Source organism: Schistocerca gregaria, chromosome 9, assembly GCF_023897955.1.
Source record: "Schistocerca gregaria isolate iqSchGreg1 chromosome 9, iqSchGreg1.2, whole genome shotgun sequence".
NCBI lineage: Eukaryota > Metazoa > Arthropoda > Insecta > Orthoptera > Acrididae > Schistocerca > Schistocerca gregaria.
The window spans coordinates 115,650,996-115,667,967 of NC_064928.1; the positions used below are offsets into that span (position 1 = coordinate 115,650,996).

Consider the following 16,972-nt stretch of genomic DNA (forward strand, 5'->3'; position numbering starts at 1 on the left):
AAAATTTGGAGTAGGTATTAAAATTCATGGTGAAGAAATACAAACCTTAAGGTTTGCCGATGACATTGTAATTCTGTCAGAGACAGCAAAGGACTTGGAAGAGCAGTTGAAAGGAATGGATAGTGTCTTGAAAGGAGGATATAAGATGAACATCAACAAAATCAAAACAAGGATAATGGAATGTAGTCTAATTAAGTCGGGTGATGCTGAGGGAATTAGATTAGGAAATGAAACACTTAAAGTAGTAATGGAGTTTTGCTATTTGTGGAGCAAAATAACTGATGATGGTCTAAGTAGAGAGGATATAAAATGTAGACTGGCAATGGCAAGGAAAGCATTTCTGAAGAAGAGAAATTTGTTAACATCGAGTATGGGTTTAAGTGTCAGGAAGTCATTTCTGAAAGTATTTGTATGGAGTGTAGCCATGTATGGAAGTGAAACGTGGACGATAAATAGTTTATACAAGAAGAGGATAGAAGGTTTTGAAATGCTCAATATTAGATGGGTAGATCACATAACTAATGAGGAGGTGTTGAATAGGATTGGGGAGAAGAGAAATTTGTGGAATAACTTGACTAGAAGAAGGGATCGGTTGGTAGGACATGTTCAGAGGCATCAATGGATCACCAGTTTAGTATTGGAGGGCAGCATGGAGGGTGAAAATCGTAGGGGGAGACCAAGAGATGAATACACTAAGCAGATTCAGAAGGATGTAGGTTGTAGTAGGTACTGGGACATGAAGAAGCTTACACAGGATAGTGCAGCATGGAGAGCTGCATCAAACCAGTCTAAGGGCTGAAGACCACCACCACCACAACAACAACAACAACAACAACAACAACAGGTAAATATAATTAAATTCACATTCACAAAAATTCCAAGTGGGAAAATAATGACAGGAAGAAAAATGAGGGCAAATGAAGAAGTTGATACAATCATCAAAATAATGTACAATGTAATAGAAATGTAAAATTAGATTTAAACTACTTAAGTGAAACGCTTGGTTCAGGTAAAGTGAGAGCCACGAGATTACCTGGCACAGTCAACACTTAAAGCACCCCAACAGATGTACCAAAAATGGTAGAAGAGGTATGGGGTAGATTCAAGGGAACATTAGTGAGTGTGGCAGAAGCAATATGTGGGAGGACAAGCAACAAAAAGAGATGGAAAGAAACACCCCGGTGGAATGATAAAACAAAGGATATAATACAGAAGAAGAATAGAGCCTTTCGGGTATGGTTCCAGTAGAGACAAGAGAAGAGTATCAGCCAAGCAAGAAAGAAGTGAAAAGAGTGGTGGTGGTGGTGGTGGTGGTGGTGGTGGTGGAGGAGGAGGAGGAGGAGGAGGAAAGAAGAAAGTGGATGGAACATTGGACCAGAATGATGGAGGAGGATAGTGGAGATTCAAAAAAGGTGTTATATGGGAAGTAAGAGGAAGAATGGTGCGACAGATTATGCTCAAATGGTGAACAAATGTGGACAAGATGTACAAAATAAGGAGGAACTCAAGAATATGTGGAAGGAGTATTTTGAAGAACTCCTGAATCCGAATGGAGACCTGGACGAGGAGGTACAATTCGGGAGGGGGGGGGGGGGGGGGGAGAGGAGGAACAGCAAATAGAAAAAGACCTTACAATGGAAGAAGTGGAAGAGGCATTGGGCAAGATGAAAGGAGGGAAGTCAGCAGGTCTGGATGAGCTAAGTGTAGAGATGGTGAGAGCAGCAGGACAGGCGTGGGGATACAATGGCTATATCGAGTAATGAAAATTGTGTGGAGACAGAAGGTGATCTCAGAAGAGTGGAAGAAGGGAATAACTGTCCCGATCTTCAAGAAGGGAAATAGAAAAGAGTGCAAGAACTATCGGGGAATAACATTGATGAGTCACTGTGCAAAAATTTGAGAAAATTTTGGAAGCATGAATTCAGGAAAAATTAGAAGGAAGAATGAGAGAAGAGCAACATGGCTTCAAAACATGAAGGTCCATGGTGAGTCTAATTTTTGCTGTAAGACAACTGCAGGAACAGCACTATGAATATGGAATAGATCTACTAAAGACCTTCCTGGACATTGAAAAAGCGTATGATAGTGTACATAGAAGCAAAGTGTGGAAAAGCCCTGGAGAATAGAGGAGTAGCAAAACAGATTATTTGCAGGATAAGGGTTATATAACGTGGAAGTGTGAGCTGTCTCAAAGTGGGAGGAGAGAGATCAGCTTGGACTGAACAGAGGAAGGGCTGGAGGCAGGGAAGTGCACTTTCACCATTACTCTTCATTGTAGTGATGAATGATATAATGAGTTCTGTAGCACAAGTAATTGGTGAAAGGAAGATGAAAGCTATGGTGTTTGCAGATGATCTGATGATTTGGGGAAATAAGGAGGAGGAAGTACAAGAGCAGTTGGACGTTTGGGAACAAACAGTACAAGAATATGGGGTGAATTTAGTATAAGTAAGAGTGAAATGATTATCACAACAAGAAAGAAGAAGAGAGGAACAATGGGAATAACAATTGGTGGGGAACGACTGAGGAGAGTGGAGAGTTTCAAGCACCTGGGAAGCCTGATACAAGAAGATGGAAAAAAAAACAACACAGGAATAAATGAGTGGGGGAGAAAAGCAGAAGCATTTCGGAAGAGTGTCAGAAGCCTGATAAGGAGCAAGCATGTACCCCAAATCAGAAAAAAGGTTATATACTAGTCATACTTTGTCCCGATCCTGACATATGCATCAGAAACCTGGGTTATGGAGGAAGAGAGAAAAGCTAAATACAAGCTAGTGAGATGACATTTTTGAGAAACAATATTAGAGTGACAAAGATAGACAGGTTAAGAAATGAGAGTATCGGAGAGTTAATGAAGGAGGTACCATTACAGGAGGAGATAGAGAAATCAAGGCTGAGATGGTATGGACACATTAAGAGAATGGAGGAGAAGAGGATACTCAGGAGGATACACAAGATGAAACTGGTAAGAAAGAGAGAGAGTAGGACCGAGAGACAGATGGCTGAAAGGAGTAGAGGAATGTGTGTAGAAGAAAGGAGAAGGCTGGACCAAGATGAAGACAGAGAGATGGTGGCAAGACAGAAGAGGATAGAGAGGCATATGTTCCATAGAGATGATGAACTGAATAAAAATGATGGTCAAAGTCATTTGGACAAATATTTAAAAATAAAGAAAAGTTTAAATCACCTTGCCAGGTTTGAACCCAGAACCTTCTGCATGTGAAGGCAGTACTCTGACCATTACACCAAGCAACCAGTCTATTGTTGCTACTTTTTTAATGGTATTGAATGTCATCCAAATTTCTAATTTTCTTTTTTCGTCAGTTACTCGCAAATGAGGGCCAACTAGGGTGAATGGCTGTAGGGTGTGATACTTGGGATATTAACCTGCATCTCCATATAGATAGTTTCAAAAAGTCAAACCCACTGCTGGGGACCTCTCCTTGTCAGATCAGGAAAATGCTTTCACATAATTGCAATTCACTCCCAAATAAGCACACACACGCACACATTCATTTTTAGAACTATTTATTCAATAATCAATGCTCAGCTAAGTCAGTAAAGCAAGTCTGTCATCAACCCAAGGTTGGTTGGAATATCTCTTGTGATTTACTGGGTATGGTCCTATGACACTTCCTTCCAACCTTTTGAAGGAACAGAATCAGTCACAAGGGGAGATAGAGTTCAATCTGTACTCCAATCCACTGCCACAGGCGAAAGAAGTGCTATTAGAACTGGTAGGGGGTTACACTTCAAACCGCTGGATTTGCAGTCTCCCACCAAGTTTTTCATTTCAAACATCTGATTACTTTACAAGTGAGTTAACACATTGAATATCTCACAATGAGCATGTAAGTAAGAAAAAGTTCACAAAAGGTTCAGAAAAGGTTTGAAGTTATGTTCATAATTTCTTGGAATCACTAATCTAGTTCGGGTAATTTGTGCACTTCCAGCTACACTACGTCATATTGTGTACACAGTTTCTATTGGTAATACTTGTTTTACTGTGTTAAACCTTTAACACAAGATTATACCTCATAATGAGTAAGTTATGACAGCATTTAAATTTTTAAATATGCTCAATTTTATGAAATACTGAAAATTAAATTTTTGTTGTCCTTTGAAACAGACTGGCAAACTGGAGCTTTGTATCACAAAGTGAGTTAGCTGTTCGGTGAAATTTTTTTCTTCTTCTACACTCCATGCATGACAGGCTGTAGCTGTTGTCCTTGCTCAGATTCCAATGCAAGAAATCTAATATCATGCATCTCTCACAATTACACTGTACTTCATGGGTGGCAAACTATTATCATATCAGAAGTTGGTTTATGAGAGATATGTTAGCAAGACTTTGAAATAGCAATGATAGTTCTATACAAGATATTAATTTTGATTTTAAAGTGATTTGTGACTTCGTGTGTGTCGCAAGGGAGGATAAAGGATACCAGTAATGATGCCCCAGTATAGATATAATGTACACAATGCTTGCTGGTCATAATTACAATTAATTCAAAAGTTAATAATTTTCACGAACATGGATTTTTCCTTTTTGAACAGCTGAATGGTCCTTTCTGTACAAATTCATCAAGAAGGTGCCAGAACACAATTCTGTCTATTAGAAGAAGTCAATGTCTGGTAACCTAACATAACTTACTGTGAGCAGCCTGCCAAAAACCATGCAAATGACGGTGAAGCATATGACCCCTTAGTTGGCCATTTTCTTTGAAAACCAATGTTGTAAATACTCTTCATACCTAGAGCTATGCCTCACTGGGACCCAAGTTGTTCTGCTGTCAAGATGAGTCTTCAGTGGTTGGTACAGACAGTCTTCAGAGCTTGTGCTCCAACTGCTCAGGTGCCATATTGAAACAGTTTAACTGAGTGCTACAGACACCAAATGATCAATAAAAGATTGTCAAATTAATGATCTCGTTGCTGCTAGTTGTGACAATCAGATCGCCAGGAATTATGATGCCAAGTCTAATTATGATCACATCCGGACCACCAGTGCCTCACATCCAGACCACCGGTGCCTCCGTGCTGCCACTAAGGTAATCCGCCACATTCTAATGCCGTGTGCTATCATTAGACAGCATCTCTCTCTCTCTCTCTCTCTCTCTCTCTCTCTCTCTCTCTCTCTCTCCCCCCCCCCCCCCCCCTCTCACCCACCCTTAATTGTAAGAGACAAATTCAATGTTTCAGGCTAAGTTGGGGAAGGGGGGCTAGTTTCCAAGCCACATAGCTTGGTACTTGATTTCCTCTTTCACGATATAGTGCAGCCGACTAAACGTAAGTGCACTGAACACTGAAATAAAAATTCTTAGTTTATTTGGTGTGTCATCAGCATCATGGCCACTACACAACATGAAATAGTGGAATGAGAAGACTAAATAAATTAAATTAGATTGTTGTGGTGGAAATTACTAACAATTTAGATAAAATATGTGTTGTAGACATGCAGCAAATACAAGAAAAAGAATGGCAGAGCACTGAATCAGTGTAAGGTAGATACACAATCGATGAGAAGGAGGTGTAACGTGTGGATTTAGAGGAGAATGACTTCCATGCCAACCAGGATGGATTCCAAAATCAACTTTTCTCACATTATATAGTGAAATCCATACATGAAAGAACACACAGTATTTTTAGCACCCAAAAAGTACTGACTCTGTGTCAAGACAATTTTTATTAACAAAAGTATGATTACATAAAAAAGCAGCACAAATATTGTCAGACTCTGATAAATTTTCGAAGGGGCACAAAGACATAACTTGCTTCAAACAATCAGAAATGGAAAAATTTTGCACTTCACAAAACAAACAAAAGTGTAGTATCCTTTGACTACAATCTCAGCGAGGCACAACTGGAATCAGTTAACTTTTACAAACACCTGCAAATAACAATACACAGGAGTATCAAATGGAACAATCTATAATATTATGAAAAGAACCGATTGCTACTACCAATAGATACAACACATTAAGTTGCAGACAGACACAATGAAAAGACAGTGACAGAAAAGCTTTTGGCTAAAGCCTTTGTTTAAAATAATATACACACACACACACACACACACACACACACACACACACACGTATGGCTGCTACCTCTAGCTGCTGTGGCCATCATATGCTGACATTTATTTTTCTTTCTTTATTATAGTGTGTTTCACTTCTGTAGGAGCTTTTAAGCAAATAGGCACATTTCAAGTGTTGTGTAGGCGTGTGGTAGAAATTGAGGTGGCAATCTCACTAGCAAGCTTTGCTATTTTGATGCACCAAAGGTGACCGACTCCAGTCATCTGTTTCACAGTTTCATACATAATTTCCAGTAATACACTACATATTATGAACGATTTGTATTTCCAACTTATTGTCACAATTGTTGCCAAGCTTTTATTGTCTTGTTCAACTCATTCTTTTGGAACCATAATAAAATTTAAGCTTTTGCCACCCACAGAAACCTGCTGCTCTGGGCAAAGGCAGCCCCCTGCCCTGTATGATTGCCAAACTCCAGTGTTTTTGCAAAAAGTAGTGTTCAGAAGTTGATAATGAAATGATGATGATCCAACTGACAAAGTCCCTAATTATAAGCCTAACCACAAGCCTTCTGTTACAACTCCAGTAATATTTTGAAGCAAATTACTGCTAGTCTGCAAAAATCTGTCTGGAAACTTTTGCAACAGACACCTATTAAATGTGCATCTTGTTATTATATACTGAGGACCTCAGAGCTATAGCTTTACTGTGTTTCATGCAGGCAGGCATTATGTCCTGCTGGTTAAGAAAAGAGGATTAAATACTGCGAGTTGTTGGTTTAGAAGGATTTTGGATGGTGAACTTGGCCCGGCACTGTATTTTATTAGTTGTTATTGTTATTGTTTCACCTTTTAGGCCAAGTCAATAGGATGACTAATTCTTGCTGGTTCATTGAAAATCCTCAAAGTGGTTATCAAATTCTTTTTCACAATAATAAAATTGAACTCTGGTGTGAGATTTCTAGCAGACAAATTACTGGCCTGACTGTATTTGAAACCACTGACAACAGACATTTATCTTCAAATTTTTGAGAATTTAGATAATGAGTCAAAGGAATGCAGTACTGCTTTGCCCCGCCAAGATAAAGCTAGATGTTACATATCACAGATTTTGTCAGTTGCTGTTCCATATCTGTAAAGTCTTCACTGAACAATTCACAATGAGCAAATGTTTGTCGCCACCTCATCTGTCAGACATGTCTGCACGTGATTTCTAATGACAAGGATATTTAAATGGAACACTATATGACAATAACCTTGAAACAACTGAAGGAAAAAGTATGTTGGAGTACTCACTCAACTGATGTTACAATTTTGTGAAAAGGGAATAGAATGTCATTCCATAAACACAAAAATGCACACAGGCACAGTGCTGCCATTTTTAACATGTTTTCATTGTTACAGTTTTCACAATTTTTAAGAATACTAGCTGATTATGTTTTGTTATGGTGGAATGTGTATATACTGATGCAGAGTTGCTTTTATCATCCACGTATTATATTTAAATTTGAACAGGTTACAATAAAAGTGAAGCCATCATTAACTGGAAGGTTGATTTGAAAACTGCACTGGTTTATTAGTTATGAACCTATCTATTGGAGTTGGCGGAAAAATGTAAGTTAATGCAGATGAGTAAAGAAAAAAAAACAATTCTGTAATATGCAAATACAATATTAGTGATGTGTTGCTCCAAATAGTCTCATTGTCAAATATCTCAATGTTACGTTACAAAGTGACGTGAAATGGAACGAGCACTTAAGGTCAGTTGTGTGGCAGCAAATGGCTGACTTCCAATTTACTGGGAGAATTTTAGGAAAGTGTAGCTGATCTACAAAGTAGATTGCGAAACCTATTCTTGAGTACCGCTTGACGGTCTGGGTCCCCACTAACTCCAATTACATGAAGACATCAAAACAATACAGATCTATGCTGCTAGATTTATTACCAATAGGTTTGATCAACACGTAAGTATTACAGAAGTGCTCCACAAACTCAAATGGGAATCTCTGGAGGCTAGAAAACGGTTTTCATGAAACACTACTGAGAAAGTTTAGAGAACAAAAATTAATGCACATTGAAGAACTAAGGTGCATCAATCCTTGGTCTGTTGGGTGGCAGGACAGCGGCCAATGTGTGTATAATAAATATCAGAAAGGTGCCAGTTTTAGTCTGCTTCTAAAGCTGAGTGGTCAACGTGACAGACCCTCAAGCGAGGCATTCAGGTTGATTACTGGCACTGCCAGGAATTTTTTCTTGGGAGGACTTGACCAGGGTGCACTCAGCCTTATGATGCCAACTAAGGAGTTACCTGATGGAGATGTAGTAGCTTCAAGGTAGAAACGTCAACAACAGAAGTGAATGCAGTGTGCTCAGCCAATATCTCTCTGTAGTGATACAGCCCATTCCTTGAATGAGAGATAGCACATCATTAAATACATATGTCAGAGAAGAGATGTTCATGACATGGTAGCCGATAAGCGATGAGCACCTCACTGTTGGGAGGTGTTCAAATAGTAGGTGCTGATAAAAGAGCCAACAATCCAGTGACTGTATGGAAGTGGGTAGCAGTCAGATGACCCTACATGCTGAGGGGATATAGAAGTTCCATGGAGTGGGTGGTACAGAAGAAAGAGCTCCATGAAATCTAAGAACGAGACATGCAAAGATAACAAATGTACAGTAATTGTTAATTATCAAGTTGAATATTTCATATGTTATGTAAGTAATATAAAGGGGCAGTATACGACTTGGTAGCTATCCTCATTTATCATGTACTGAGTTGTACTTTTGAAGGTAATGTAAGAAGGTGAACTGAATCTCAATTCTTAATTTTGTTGTGGAGTGAATGAGAACAGGAAGTTAATTTTCAGCACCTTTATCTGCAGCCTGTAAGGAGGAAGAAGGCACAGGGATTCAGGCACAGAGAAGCAAACACATTGCCAAGGGCAATGGGAATAAAACATCAAGATATTCTGAACAGTAATGATGTCAAACTGAATCAGAAACAAATAATAAAATTGAGTGAAAAAGGAAGAAGAACTCTGTTAAGGAGAAATGAACCAGTATTCCCCCATTGACAGTACACGGTGATAAATGGACAACACTGAACCAGAGAAGAACATTATTTTCGAGAACCAAGAAAGTTAGACTGAAATGGAGACTATGCATACCACAAACAGCAGTGTTCGATTTAGTTAATTTTGTTCACAGAGGGCAGGAACATTTTGGAGTATGCAAATGTACAAAACACACGATTAAATTTTACTATTTTAAAAACTTAGGTCAAAAAGTATTGCCAATAATAAGAGCTTGTGAAGTATGCCAAAGCATGAAAGACACCAGTAGGGAAGGAATGACTTACATATTCATACTGGTCAAAGTATGTCGAGCTCTATTCAATCAAACAAGCTAACAGTGAAACAATAATTAGGTGTTTAATGGAATATTTCATTGATATAGCAAAACCTCGTATGATACTGACAGTCTTTTGACCACAGTTTACCAGTCAAGCCTTTAAAGAATTTCTAGGATGGGAAAATATTAAACACATTGCTACTTCAAAATACCACCCGAAAAGTAACCCTTGCGAATGAATAATGAAGGAAATTGCTCAAATTTGTAGAACCTACTGTTCGAAGCAACATATAGATTGGGCACAACTGATTCCTGAGTTTCAAATCTTTATTAATGAACTGCCACATCTAACAACAGGCCTATCACCTACTGAACTAATGGACAAACAGTTGATAGGACAACCTTTGTTAAAATTGTTTAGTTGGCCAAAACACGAAACCTTGCCAATAGAAGAAATACAATGATAAGTAACAAAAATCCTAATAGACAGCATGGATCTACGAGTCCAATGAGCAAGCGCAAGTACCTCAGTTTAATATTGGAGACCTAGTGTTAATCAATGATCATCACATGAGCTCAAATATTAAGAAAAGGATCAGTAAATGTTTTCCTAAGTATGCTGGATCCTACAGAGTTGAGGCAGTTCCCCATCCAAAAGCATTATTTCTAGTAGACCCAACTACAAGAAAAGATAAAGAACTTTACAACATGGAGGTGGTAGAGAAATTTAAACAATAAAGTATCCAACTGTAAACCCAGTCAACCATTGTTTTTCACTCTGAGCAATGTGCATTTGCATTAGGTATTCTTTTTTAACTTTTATGTTTAATGATTTTGTTGCGTGTTCTACAAGAGATGTGGGATTTACAGACATTACAAGTCAAGTGTCTCTCTCTCTCTCTCTCTCTCTCTCTCTCTCTCTCTCTCTCACACACACACACACACACACACACACACACACACACACACACACACACACGTGCAAACAGTGTACAATCATGCATATGATCTCAAGCAGATATGGGAAACATCATCATAGGAATGAAAATACTCTGGTCACATTTTCAAGGAGAGGAATTCATAGGAATGAAAATACTCTGGTCACATTTTCAAGGAGAGGAATAAAGGGGACCAAGTGTCATAACAAACCAAGAATGACACGCTAACATGTAGAACGAAAAGGGTTTTGGAGGACAGTAGCGCTAGGAAGAGCAATCAGGCAGGAGGACTGACTGGAAAATATCAGGAGGCTATAGGAGTTTAGTGGGGGATTTAGAGATGGGAAAAAGAAAAACAGAAGGGAGGCATGCTGAAGTAATAGTAAAGAATCCATGTAATGCATATTATGGGAGTTCATGGGTAAGTTACTCCAGAGATGGGAATTTACATCAGGTTCAGGTGGACCTAAGAAAGGAAGGACCCCATCCACTTTGTCGGGGTTGATGGGTAAGCTGCCCAACAGAAGGGCACTTATACCAGGTTCAGGTGCACCCAAGTAAGGGAGAACACCAATCAGTTTATGGTAAGAGAGATACATGGTACAAAGTTAGAGGAAAGTGTACTTAATACCTGGAGGAGCAATGTTAAGAAATATTTACGAGTACTATTATTTGCTTAAGGGTAGATACCTTGCATAAGAGAGCATTACCTCTAGACTGATTAAATAAAATTATTAACGTTTAATTTGCCTGTTTCCAAAGACACTATGTAATCTCAGAGTGCTCTGAAGTTTGATCCTAGAATTACAGATAACATTTACCTTTTCCAAGAAAGAGAGATTTTTGTGAAAAGGTATAATGAAATGTGTGTTAATGGTAAAACCAAACACACAGAAATACTTATTGCACCGATATACTTATAATTATAATAATAATAATAATAATAATAATCCTGAAAGTCATAGCAAACCTTTCGTGTCTATTTATGCAACACTTGCATAATAATTAAAGTTGACCATTTTTCCCTTAGTGGAGAGATATTTAGCAATACATTCCATTCCTTGAATAAGAGGTATCATGTCTTTAAGTAATTATGTCAAAGAAAAGATGTTCGTGACTGCAATAGTCAAGTTTTGAATTGTTGGTGCTGATACCAGAGCTAATGATCCAGTGACTGTACAGAAATGGGTAGCAGTCAAGTGACGCTACCTGCTGAGATGGTGACAGGAGTTCCACGGACCGAGCAGTTCAGAAGAAAGAACTCCACGAAATCTAAGAACATGGCATGTCAAAGATAATAACTGTATTGTAACTGTCAATTATCAAGTTGAATATCAGATCTGCTCTGTAAATAGTACAGAGAGGCAGTATACGAAATGGTAGCTGCCCTAATTTATCATGTATTGAGTCGTAATTTTGAAGATAATATAAGAAGGTGAATTGAACCTCACTTCTTAATTATGTGGTGGAGTGAATGAGAATGTGAAGTTAATTTCCAGCAGCCTGTAAGGAGGCGAAGTCTGGGCCAATTTGGAAGGAGGCGGCACATGGATTCAGGGCACAGAATAGCTGGACCCTGATTAATAATACTTAACAATGACTGGCCACTCAATAAACAACATTCGTTGTATATACACGGAGTGTACAGGTGGCAACTTCTTTAAGTGTTTGGTGCATGAGGCCAAGTATAACAAACCACCATGCAGCCCAAGCCAACCTGAAACACTTCACCTCCATACCACATCTGAGGATGAATGACTGAGGATGACATGGCTTTCAGGGCCTGATCGCAAGACTTCTTCTTTTGCAATCAGCTGTAAGTTCATGTCCAATTTACTGGTTCCAGTTATATAACACACCACAATCAGGACATCTATTCTAGATGGTAGTTGAATATTTGAAAGACAAAATTAATGTATGTCATATAAAAAACCACAGTCGTCACACCAGCTGATGTATGCATGACTTTTATTACACACTGTAGAACTGTCCTGCTGTCACCAACATATATTTTGTTTAAGGGCTGCTAAGACAAAATACACTGGGGTGTGGCGGCTTGCCTAATAAGTACATAGGTGTAGACGAGGTATGCCTTCATCTGACCTCATGATATGTAATGAGTTTGTGAATGCTTTAGGGAAGACTTTTTACGTTCACATGACTTTTGAAAATTCTCAATGGGCCCGTGTAATTGGGCACAGTGCAATGGGAGTATGTGTGTTGCAATGCTGTTTCAGCTGCCAAATGTCAGAAATAAGCAAACTGAGCACTGTACAGTACTCTGCAGATCACAACTGGATGACACAAATGATACTTCTGCCACTCCTTTACAAATGTATGCTGTCTGGTAAAGTGTGGCCAGACAATGCTCATCGACTTAAACTGCTCATTTAATTAATATATTTTAACAGCACATTACTATGGTCTACCAGCGTGTCATAATTTATGAATCTCATCCACGAGAAAATATTACATTCCGAAGTGCACAATAAGCTTTTGTCACTGAAATGGATGTCCAAACTGAATAAAATTTCAAGAAAATGGAAAACTGTATTACCTATACGAGTCAGTCATTATGATGACTCTATAATTGGAATATACTCTTCTTCAAATTTTACAATAATATGCTTTCAATATTTTCTACTTGCAGTCTAGATTTTCATTCCTTAGGTGAGAATTAGCCCTGTATTTCCATTTGAGTTTAAATTAATAAGCATACCTCCTCCTCATTTGTTTCCTCTTCTGTTGCACCAGCTTGACTCTGCACAGGCACTGCCTTTGTTTTCAGTTTCTTCTGCAGCACTGCCAGTGAAATCAGCAACGCCTCTTCTGTGCGTAACGTGCGGGTGCCCTGGGAAGGGCAGGTGTTCACGTAGTGGTCAAACAAGAGGCTGGGCTGCTCGACATTCAACTGTTCGTCGTTTTCCAGAGCAGCCTCCAACCCCTGGAGACCACCAAATACTATAAGTGCATGGCGGTACCTGTAAAGTAGGTACATTACTCATCAGAATAAAACATCTAAAGAAAAGATCAATTAAAAGGAAGGGAAAAAATTACTATTATATACATTACTGGTCGTCAAAATTGCAATGAAATTTTATTTACTGTAAATACACGTGGCTGTGAGAGATACACCATTCCTTGTAGACATATTGGCTATTCCATCTTGATACAGCAACAAATTGGGCAATGCCATTCAAGGGCAAATCCAGATACAACTGCTCCTCTGTCATTCTGTCACGTCTCCCCATCAACCAGACTGTGTTATTTCCATATAACCACCTGGTACACACACTGCTAACGATATAATGTCTGCAGTGGAGGGATACAATACCAAGTGGTGCCAGTTCTACACCATAAACAGTGCTCTAAACTTATCAGTCCACTTTTTTAAGGGCTGACTATGAGGTGTAGCATGTTATTTGTACAATGAGATGTTCCATGTCCTCAATTTCTATTGGCCATTGAAAGATATTCATGGGTTAAAGTATCAGTATGTGGGAAGCATGCCACATTCGGGAGGTTTTGATGGTTTGTGCAGATCGGAGTTATACCAGTCCTGTGCTATCAGTGATGAGGACCACAGCCTGGTGCTGCTACCTGCTAGGTGCAGTCATTTGCTGCACAAGGTGGCGAGTGATGGGCATGGAGCACACGTGGCCTCCACAGGGTCAAAGAAATCAGTGCCTAAAAAACAACTGATGTTGATATTTTATTGCAAAAATTGTTCAGAGTTTCTTGTACGATGCACTCATGAAAACATCTAGCCATAGTTCAGAGTATATAAGAAACTATCAGCCTCGATTGCGGTAATGAAACCAACCTTTACCTAGGTTTCAGCCCAAGTAATTGAGCCTTCTTCAGAAGATAAATCTGATTCTGTAATATGTTTATGAGGGCATGGTCTAGAAATAAAACAAAAGAGCCTAAATAGGAATAATCACATTTTAAAAATGCGGTACATAGGTACTAAGTCACCTCCAAGACTTAACTTAAGCTCCGGGGAGCACCTTGTCTCCATGGACGCCGTGCGGTGGGCCTCGGGAGCTCACGTGAAACTAAGTAGACCTAGATGACGTACTGCATATCAACATGGTGGGGAACATTGGGCATGTCTAACTGAGACCAAGACTGCCAAAGATAAAAACCCAACGTAGTTATACGTTGAAACAAATAACTTACAGAATGGTTGAAACTCTGAAATATAAAGCCTCTGCACCAGGTTTTGACTGAAATGTAACACACTATGCATGGATTTATATGAGTGCAAACACACTACCCCAACTTACACTATTAAAAAATATCGGCCCTTTCACAACGAATGCAACATAACGCTACCACCGTTATTAATGAAATATGACATAAAACAGCGAAAGTGTAGTATGTAAATGCTAAAATGCAAATAATTTTGGATAACCTGTACACATATGATCGAGTAGGTGTTTTTATCAGTTAATGTAAATATACTTCTTATTGCTGACATGCACTGAATGAAGAATATTATCAAGATTAATTTTGTATCTTATTACCAAAGACAACACGTGAGTGGATGAACAACGCCACTTCATCGCTATGTAATAGCAATCAACCAGTATAGGTCAAATTGTGTTTTATGTGTAGAATACATGGTATCTGGAATGGACGTGCAACACCCTTTCATTGCCCTTATACTCTATCGACCGACAGAGGTCAATTTCACTACGTGCTACAAAAATATGGCTCTGAGCACTATGGGACTTAACATCTGTGGTCATCAGTCCCCTAGAACTTAGAACTACTTAAACCTAACTAACCTAAGGACATCACAAACATCCATGACCGAGGCAGGATTCGAACCTGCGACCGTAGCGGTCACACGGTTCCAGACTGAAGCGCCTAGAACCAGACGGCCACGCCGGCCGGCCTACGTGCTACAAAAGAGAATTATTGCCTCTTATATCAAAGGCTATTGTTATGAATATAATAGAGGGAAACATTCCACGTGGGAAAAATATATCTAAAAACAAAGATGATGTGCCTTACCAAACAAAAGTGCTGGCAGGTCGATACACACACAAACACACACAGAAAATCCTAGCTTTCGCAACCAACGGTTGCTTCTTCAGGGAAGAAGGAAGAAGAGGGAAAGACCCACATCCTTTCGTCATTCCCTCTTTCCTGAAAAAAGCTAGAATTTTGTGTGTATGTTTGTGTGTCTATCGACCTGCCAGCGCTTTTGTTTGGTAAGTCACATCATCTCTGTTTTTAGATATAAAGGCTATTGTTAAATAGATATGATAAAACATGTCTGACCTGAGAAGACACCTTGGAAATTTATTTATGGACACGTGACATGGGAAAATGGCATGTTCTTCACAAGAAGGAATTAAAAAGAAATAACAGACAGCTTCTAATATGCCCATGTGCATACCATAAATGGACAAGGATGACGTCGTCTCTGGATTGCAACTATAAATAAATGTAAAGGGAATTACCCTAAAAGGTTGAGACGGACCAGCTAAAGTTCACCTTATCACCTGGAGCCTCAGATGACAAGATGAAGTTCGAACCTTCCTGGCAGATTAAAACTGTGTGCCCGACCGAGACTCGAACTCAGGACCTTTGCCATTCGCGGGCAAGTGCTCTACCATCTGAGCTACCGAAGCACGAATCACGCCTGGTCCTCACAGCTTTACTTCTGCCAGTATCTTGTCTCCTACCTTCCAAACTTTACAGAAGCTCTCCTGCTGACCTTGCAGAACTAGCACTCCTGAAAGAAAGGATACTGTGGACACATGGCATAGCCACAGCCTGGGGGATGTTTCCAGAATGAAATTTTCACTCTGCAGCGGAGTGTGCGCTGATATGAAACTTCCTGGCAGATTAAGACTGTGTGCCTGACCGAGACTCGAACTCAGGACCTTTACCTTTTGCGGGCAATGCTCTACCATCTGAGCTACTGAAGCACGACTCACGCCCGGTCCTCACAGCTTTACTTCTGCCAGTATCTCGTCTCCTACCTTCCAAACTTTATCAGCGCACACTCCGCTGCTGAGTGGAAATCTCATTCTGGAAACATCCCCCAGGCTGTTACATGATTCTGGTTCTGGATTCACAACAAATATTTTTGAGTAACAATTTGGGCACAGGGAATTTCCAGGAATCAATTGTGGTTCACTCTCACACAACAAGAACAAATGTTCAAGTTTTATTTTCCTGAAACCTTTAGTAATAGCCTTCTTGTGAACTTAAAGTGGATCACAGCACTTTCTTCCAAAAATGTGGTTGTACTTCAGAATATATTTCTTCTCATGATACTCACACAACTTATTTGTAATTGAAACAACGTTTGTCTAATTTCTTCACAGTCATTGACATTTTTCAAGTTTTTTGAAACAACCATAAACTGTTTTCTGGCACACTTAACTTGCTATCTGTCCAACAGAGCACTTTTCATTCATGTTACCGCACTCCATTTAATCTCTCAAAATTAATTACACATTACATGCAGAACAAAGCACATAATACATTCTACACTCTCGATGAAGTATGCACATCCACTCTAACAGAGGTTTCACAACAGACTGACTACAACAATCCCACACACAGCAATAATGTACTTCTACAATGCCACACCCAACAATAACGTACTTCTTTATTGACA

The 16,972-nt window shown here is 39.2% G+C and overlaps 1 protein-coding gene across 1 annotated transcript in view; it reads right to left on the reverse strand.

Annotated features, from left to right (window-relative positions):
* The window catches only part of LOC126291573 (putative methyltransferase C9orf114), a 37,289-nt gene that overhangs the window by 2,964 nt on the left and 17,353 nt on the right, over positions 1-16,972 (reverse strand). Inside the window, exon 4 of the mRNA XM_049985105.1 lies at positions 13,049-13,310. Coding sequence (XP_049841062.1) covers positions 13,049-13,310 — 262 coding nt within the window. The remainder of the gene's footprint in view (positions 1-13,048; positions 13,311-16,972) is intronic.